Here is a 7939-nt window from a genome sequence, read left to right on the forward strand (position 1 = left end):
GTCTATACTTGCAATAGCATTCTAGTAGGTCTAAGGATCAATATCCTCAATATACTCTCCTCTGATATGTCCCACATATCTCTTAGGAGAATGAGGTACTCTACCAAACTTGTGTACTAAGCACCTAAACAGAATTGAGCTATAGAATAGTGCTTGAGCTAAGTTCTCTAACCTCCCTCAACTCTATCATACTCCCATTATCTCCACTAAGAATATGTTAATTCTCAAGGAACATTGCCCTCTTAGCTACAAAGACATTTTGATCCTCGAGGTGATAAAAATAATATTCACATGTTTCCTTGGGGTATCCCATGAACTTGCACCGCTCCGTCTTGGATTTTAACTTGTCGGGATTGTATCTCTTAATGTATTTGAGAAATAATTCTTTGGATATATTTGTCCTCAGTTATCATGTATCTATATTCCCTCATTCATCTAATATCTCAAAAACTATATACCGGGCATAGTGCTATTACACTCATACAGTTTCTACTCGAGTCTCGCTCTAATCGGATTCTCCCGATGAACTCTTTCTCTCTTAATCCAAATGACCCTATCTAAGGATTTGTCTGAGTAAGAATACATGAGATATTCTTCTCATGACACTAAGAGCGGATGATCCTCTATTGATAATAAATAACCCTCGTAAGGTTGACTACCACTCCTGATGACTAGTTTTGCTAGATCTCGAACTTCAAAACCTATAAGTCTAGTATCAAAGAGTATAGTACTAATACAGGATATTCTTAGTGTCTCAAATCTAAGAATCAAATACACCACTAGGATAACAGAATCACTGTCAGATAATGAGGCATCATTAACCATCTAGCATTTTTTTAGCGGATCAATCAGTGAACTAATTCTCCAATAAGCACATGTAATGTAAGCATAGTATCCCCACATGAGCAATAATGATAAATAATGAGGCATCATTATTTAGTGTTTATGTTTAAAAGTAAATAGGTCATATTATCGTGATCTTATCACGATCTAATTCTCATTGCATAGATCCATGGACATATATATATATATATATATATATATATATATATATATATATATATATATATATATATATATATATATATATATATATATATATATATATATATATATATATATATATATATATATATATATATATATATATATATATATATATATATATATATACACACACAACAAGCAATATAAATTGATAAAATATCAAATAATATAATAAGTAAAAAGAGTACATGTCATGTCACACATGTTATCACTTATGTGATTGGCTTGCAGGGCACCTATGACTAGCAATCTCAATGTTTCTCTCGAGTAACCTATTACCATGATTATTTAGTGTCTCTTTTTAAATGTGAATCGGTCTCATTATCGTTATCTCATCATGATCCGATTCTCATTGTATAAATCCATGAACATCATAATATATATATATATATATATATATATATATATATATATATATATATATATATATATATATATATATATATATATATGCGACAAACAATATAAAGTGATAAAATATCAAATAATATAATAAATAAAAAAAATGTATTATGTCACACGTGTCATCACTCACGTGATTGGCTTACAGGGCACATATGACTAGCAAACATATTGGATACTGGATCTCCAACCAATTATCCCTGGCTTAATGGAAATTGGATCTCTATTTAATTATCCACATTAAGCTCTTATTAGGTTTCACCAACGAATCCAATAAAATAAGAGCTTATTAGGTATCATATATACATTCCTCAATTCGTTGCGTAATCCATCATATGTGTAACTCTCTAGGCCCAATATCGAGTTGGCTGTGAGTTGCACATGTCAGAACTCCTTTTGATTTAATGAATTATCATTCCATGATAATTCACTCAACTCATCGACTATGGATGTATTAGGTCACTATGTCATACAACCTATATGGTATAAAGGGATCTAATCCATTAGATATATCCATACTTAGTTATCATGTATTTATAGTCCTTCATGCATTTAATATCCTAGAGACCATATATCAGGCATGGTGCTATCAGGTTCATACGAAATCTATTCGAGTCTTGCTCTAATCGGATTCTCCCAGAGAACTCATCTCTTAATATGAATAGTCCTAATTAGGGATTTGCTTGAGTGAGAATACATATGACATTTCTGATAATTATTTATTAACATTCAATTATCCTCATAAGATTGACTATCACTCCCAATAACTAATTGTTTTAGATTTGGAACCTCTAGACCTATAAGTACAGTATCAAAGAGTATAATATTCATATAGAGCATCCTTGGTGTCTCAAGTCTAAGGACCGGACACACAATTGGGATCACAGAACTATTGGATATCATTAACCATCAAGCATTTCGTGAGCGGATCATTCGGTGAACTCATTCTCCAATAAGCACTTGCACTATATCCTTAATATCTCAATACAAACAAGAGTCCAGCTACCTCTATTGATGAGTATACAGTATACTAATCTATCTGACTATTTTGATATCTCTCTCAAGTAACCTATAACCAAAAATATCTAAGATCTCTGTTTATAGATGAATTGATCTCGTTATCAGGATCTTATCATGATCTAATTCTCATTACGCAAATCCAAAAATATCACAATATATCAAACAGGTAATATAAAATTAATTATAATACCAATAATAACTATATGAGTGTGTCATACATGTCATCACTTATATCTCGTTGACTTGAATGACACCCGTAACTAACACTTCACCTATCTGTAAACTGTTGCCTTTGGAACGTATCACCGAATTTATGTCTAAACTGGCAGCCTACGAGTAGAAATCGTAGTTCTTTGCATCTATGATGATCTGCCGAAGTCCACCAATGGAAGACAAAATCATCAACAGGACTCCGAGTATAATGCAGATCTGAGAAAACATGAAAAAAGCAGAAAATATCAGCTATAGATCTTAGTTGAGCATGCAATGGAACACCATGGAGTTGTTCGACTTACCCAGTTAGTGATCCAAGAGAAGCTGAATCTTCTAGGCTTGTAAATGGCAAGCCAGATGATGCAAGGAAGCTGCAGAAGACCAATCAAAAGCATCAACAATTTGTTTCGATTACAGAGCTTCTTCTGGTTTATGATATTAGAAATGGGATGGGAGCTCACGAAGTATGTGGTTGGCGCAAATGCAAATCCACCAAAGAATCCGAGCAGTCCGTTGAAGAATGGGAAGGTAATACCGATGAACATTGTGAAGGCTGCATGTATGTGAACTGGTGAGTTCATCTTGAACAGAGAAGAATAAGAGCTGAAGGAAATGGGCATTACCAACATATACACTGCGTGCAATCAGGCGAAGAGTGAGACCGGGCGGGAAATGAAGCTTCTTGACGAGCACCGTTTCGATCATGTCGAAGACAGGCATGGCATAGATCTGCATGAAGAAGAATGAGATGCATGATTCGAGAAAGGTCAAAGAACCGCTGTGATGAAGCAGAAAGATAAGTGCATCGAGTACCTGGTAGCTGCCCATGAGATGGACGACGACCATCATGTTGGCCATGGCGATCAGCCATCGAGGCTTCCCCAGTGTTATGAGGATGTCGTCGTCGACGGCGTTGCCGAATGCCCAGTAGCCAACGAGCGCGACGGGGAAGTAACAGAGCGCTACGATGATGTAGGCGATGATGACGCCCCTCCACATGGATTTCTTGGAAGGCTTCTCGGGAGTGGAAGGAATGGTGGCTTGGATCTCCAAGACCACGTTGTGGCCAGCGTAGGCGAAGGCGACGTTTCCCAGTGCGCTCAAGAAGTTGAAGACGGTGCCTGACGTGCTTGCGGACTTGTATCCGTACTCCACGTTCTCCTGCTTCCCCTTGTCGACGGATGCTCCCCAGGCAATGGTGGAGTAGCTGCGGAGGGGAGGAATGATCTTGATTTCTGTGACCTGGGGGAGAAATAAAGAGGAGAATGTGGTACGTACCTGAGAGACATGACTGCAGCGGCCAAGGAGACGCCGGAGATGGAGTTGAAGTTGGGCAGCTGGGATAGGACGAAGTGGGCGGAGGCGGAGATCATGATGAAGTAGGTGAGCTTGATGGACTTGCAGTCGCGGCAGACAACGTCGTGGAACTTCTGTAGGGATTTGCCTCCGGTGACCATGTAGACGATGTTGACGCCCACCTCCACGACCAGTTGCTGCGGGATGACGATCCAGAGGCCGAGCTTTTCGCCGAAGACGTGCTGCCCCAGCTCGTGGTACCGATCGAACCGCTTCCCCGGCACCATCTCGTGCATCTCCACCATCTGCCACAGAGTATACAGGGTGATGACCCACGACAGAATCAGCACAGCGATGCCAGGTCCCCTGCTCGGAGCAACACATGGAACCAAGTCAAATCTCAGTTCATGTAATCTTTGTTTCTCTCAGAAATAGAAGAATTGACGATGAGATCAATGACAAATCAAACAATGTATAGGCCAAACCAGTAGTGAAAAAGAGATCAATGACGAGCACATACCATCCAAGTTCCGACATGGCATAGGGCAGGCTGAGGACGCCAGCTCCCACCATGGCCGTGACATTGTGGAAGGCGGAGTACCACCACTTGGCGTTCCTCGACGATGTGATGGGCAGCCAGTCATCGATCGACTTCTCCATCTCCATCTGCACACCATTGTCAACCGAATAAACCATGAGACCACTCCCAACTTCCACAAGAGAAAGCTATCAGAAATGTAACGAGGTACATAAGGACTGTGATCTCCTAGAAATAATACCCTTATCACTATCCGAATTCTTGAGACATTTTGGATAAAAGAAAAAGTCAAAGATGAAGCGTAGAGGTCGACTTGGATACGGAGTCGTCGTTGACCCAAGTGCAGGCTGATAAGGAGATCCAAGATGTTTTAACTTTTATGTTGGAGATAAGTGAGGTTAGATTAACATTGATGATCATTTCTAAGCTCAAACTTATAGTGTTTTGAAAAAACTATATATATATATATATATATAATTTAATTAAAGATAACTCAGTTATGTTGAATCCCAACACAGAGAGAGAGAAACAAAATAAAAATAGCAATAGTAATAGTAATAATTTAGAACGTAAATAGTGATTAAGCTGCATGTTTGAGGTCCCAAATACTTATCTCGATGCACTAACGTCTGAAGAGCGAGGAGGGCGAAGGGGAAAAGACAAGAGCAAGGAGCTCCCGCTGCAGACCTAATCTGATCCTACCGCTAAGAAAGACATGGTGTTGTATTCCTGTGAAGAGCCTAAAGAGGAGGAGGAGAGAGGGGGTAGCAGTAGGCAATTCGACGTACCTTGTCCTGGTTTCTGACATAGGCTTCCGGGGGAGATGGAGCTTGAATTCCCATGAGGTGGCGAGTGTGTCGTATGAACCCAAGCTTCCGGTGGTCTGCAACGCCTCAGGGAGAAAGAAGAGAAGCAAGAAGTGTCGAGTGGGTTGGGTGCGGGAAGAGGGGAGAGAGGATGCAGATATTAATAGACTTGAATGCGACTTCGGAAGGAGGGGTGGAAATTGCATCTTCTCACTGATGTGGATGGTTTCACCTGTTGACTCGACGACTCCGTTAATAATAATAATAATAATAATAATAATAATAATAATAATAATAATAATAATGGGTGGAAATTACATTTTCTCACTGATGTGGATGGTTTCATCCGTTGACTCAGACGACTCCGATAATAATAATAATAATTATAATTATTATTATTATTATTATTATTATTATTATTATTATTATTATTATTATCTGATTGAAAGAATAAGTTTATCTATTATTATTATTGTTATTTTTTATTTTTTAAAAAACTCTTAATTCATTTTAAATTTTATTATTTTTAAAATATCTACAACTTAATAAGTAGTTTTACACAATCATCCTTATAAAATTAGGTATATATATATATATATATATATATATATATATAATATTTGTTTGCTCACATATATTTTTATTATTGATATTTTTAAAAAATAAATTTGATATGGATCATATGATGTGTTTGGCTCGACATTGTTTTATTATCACTTTCAAATATTGTATATAAGAAACAAGGAGTAAAAACGGGGCTAATATTAAGATACATTATTGTAATTTGATATATATTTCTTCTTAACATAATAAAAAAAAAAGAAAAAAAACTTATCATGCATATTTTTAGATGACATGTGATTAGATGTAGGTCAATCCAATAAGAACTTTGATTTTTTATAGTAAGATTTTTGGATCAAATCATGTTTTTATCATTTATTTTTTATAGAAAAACTAAAAACTTCTATTAGAGTGAGAAATATTGTCATTATCAAAAATTCACTTTATTTTCAAGAAATAATAATTAGCATAAAAGTAGACAATATGTTATACATATATATATATATATATATATATATATATATATATATATATATATATATATATATATATGTGTGTGTGTGTGTGTGTGTGTGTGTATATATATATATATATATATATCAATTAATTAAAAAATATCGGATGATATCTTAAATTCTTAACAGAAATTAGGTGACTCAAGTAATTTAGATATAAGAATTTAACGAATTTAGGTATCTAAATTAGATATATAATCACCAAGCTAATACTTTGCATATCATATGGTATAATTCTACCTTACCCTTTTGTTTAATTCTTGGAGTTGATAATAATTAACTTCAAAGGCATAGGGGCAAAAACATATGGATAATATTTTTTATAATAATGAAAATGATAATCATTATTTTACCCTCATCAAAATTTCTAAATAACCATTGCACTAATTTCAAAAAGAAAATTTCTAATGATTAACTTTACATTAAAATGCACCAAAAAATTATCTTTTAAAATAATATTAGTTTTGGAAAAAAATAATATACTTAGCTGAACAAGAAAACCCAAGAAAATGTGTTCTCGTGCTGGCCGAAAAGTTGTACAAAATCGAAATGTCATCATCGGATATAGACAAGCACTGAATTGTGACTTGACCAACGCAAAAAAAGTATGTTGGAAGTCAAAGTCAACCCGGATTTGCTTCTTGTTCTTGGTTCAATTAAGGGGTACCATGCTTTGTCCTTCCCTTGGCCAGTAAACTTTGTCGAATCCAGTAAACATGATATTATTAGAAATATTTTTTTTCGACTATCATTGTTTATAATTTGTTGAATTCTAATTTATTAAGAATTACTTGCACTTGTTTATATAATTAATATTTGGTATGGAAATCATATCATGCTAATCATCGTTGATGCATTATCGTTAATACCTTATCATCTTATGATCGACATGTCAACATTATCAAGCTGATACGTCATCCATCATCATCTGATCAACACCTTAACTCATTCAGTCTCATTTAATGAATGTGTTGATCAGTGTTACATCGACGAGACTCAATTAGTAATTACCTCATATTTATCGAGTTTGATATTATGCCATTATATTATTATCCCTCTTGATAATTATGACCTAATGACCTTAAGATATTATGAAAGGCCCCTCAAGTTTTTTTTGGGACATTTGAGCCATTTCAGTATACTTGCAACTTTTGATCCAATCCTCAAAACAAAATAACTAACCTAAGTATTAAAACAATTTGTTCATTTAAAGTGGTATACTATATCAAACTCACTTGCTAAATATTCAAAATCTTATTTTTATCCTAACTTAATCGATAAAGATGTTTATTATAAAGTTCATTTACTATTTATCTTTTAAAAAAATCATTTTTAAAAAAAAATTAATTAAGCCTTATAAGTATATATCATTTAGTTAAATCTATATAAATAAAATACACCACTCGTTAAGATCATTAGGATATTAATTAGTTCACATATCTTTAAGTATGTATTTGGATGCTTTCATCTCCTTTTGTTAAGGAAGAAATTAGGGAAACAATTCCGAGAAAAAGATAACTTTAATAGGTGGATAGGCCGAC

At 34.9% G+C, this 7939-nt stretch overlaps 1 protein-coding gene across 2 annotated transcripts; it reads right to left on the bottom strand.

Moving 5' to 3' along the window:
* Positions 1 to 2625: 2625 nt before the first annotated feature.
* On the bottom strand, positions 2626 to 5462 carry LOC135588684 (lysine histidine transporter 1-like). 2 transcript variants are annotated; one of them, XM_065080927.1, is made up of 8 exons: positions 5305 to 5462; positions 4499 to 4644; positions 3961 to 4344; positions 3496 to 3889; positions 3306 to 3411; positions 3144 to 3235; positions 2985 to 3053; positions 2626 to 2898 (listed from the first exon to the last, which is right to left on the bottom strand). In XM_065080927.1, the coding sequence occupies exons 1-8, from the start codon at positions 5356 to 5358 to the stop codon at positions 2800 to 2802; spliced, it is 1344 nt and encodes a 447-aa protein (XP_064936999.1). In that variant the 5' UTR covers positions 5359 to 5462; the 3' UTR covers positions 2626 to 2799. The 2 variants fall into 2 exon arrangements, with proteins under 2 accessions (XP_064936999.1, XP_064936998.1); XM_065080926.1 differs by having other exon boundaries at positions 4499 to 4704; positions 5305 to 5455.
* Positions 5463 to 7939: the final 2477 nt, after the last annotated feature.

This window comes from Musa acuminata, chromosome BXJ1-8 (genome assembly GCF_036884655.1).
Source record: "Musa acuminata AAA Group cultivar baxijiao chromosome BXJ1-8, Cavendish_Baxijiao_AAA, whole genome shotgun sequence".
Lineage (NCBI taxonomy): Eukaryota > Viridiplantae > Streptophyta > Magnoliopsida > Zingiberales > Musaceae > Musa > Musa acuminata.

Coding starts and splice junctions, on each gene's coding strand:
- LOC135588684 (XM_065080926.1), bottom strand. CDS start 5,358: ATGGGAATTCAAGCTCCATCTCCCCCGGAAGCCTATGTCAGAAACCAG. Junction 3,236..3,305: donor TGCACGCAGTGTATATGTTG/GTAATGCCCATT, acceptor ACATACATGCAG/CCTTCACAATGTTCATCGGT. Junction 3,054..3,143: donor TTGCGCCAACCACATACTTC/GTGAGCTCCCAT, acceptor GGTCTTCTGCAG/CTTCCTTGCATCATCTGGCT.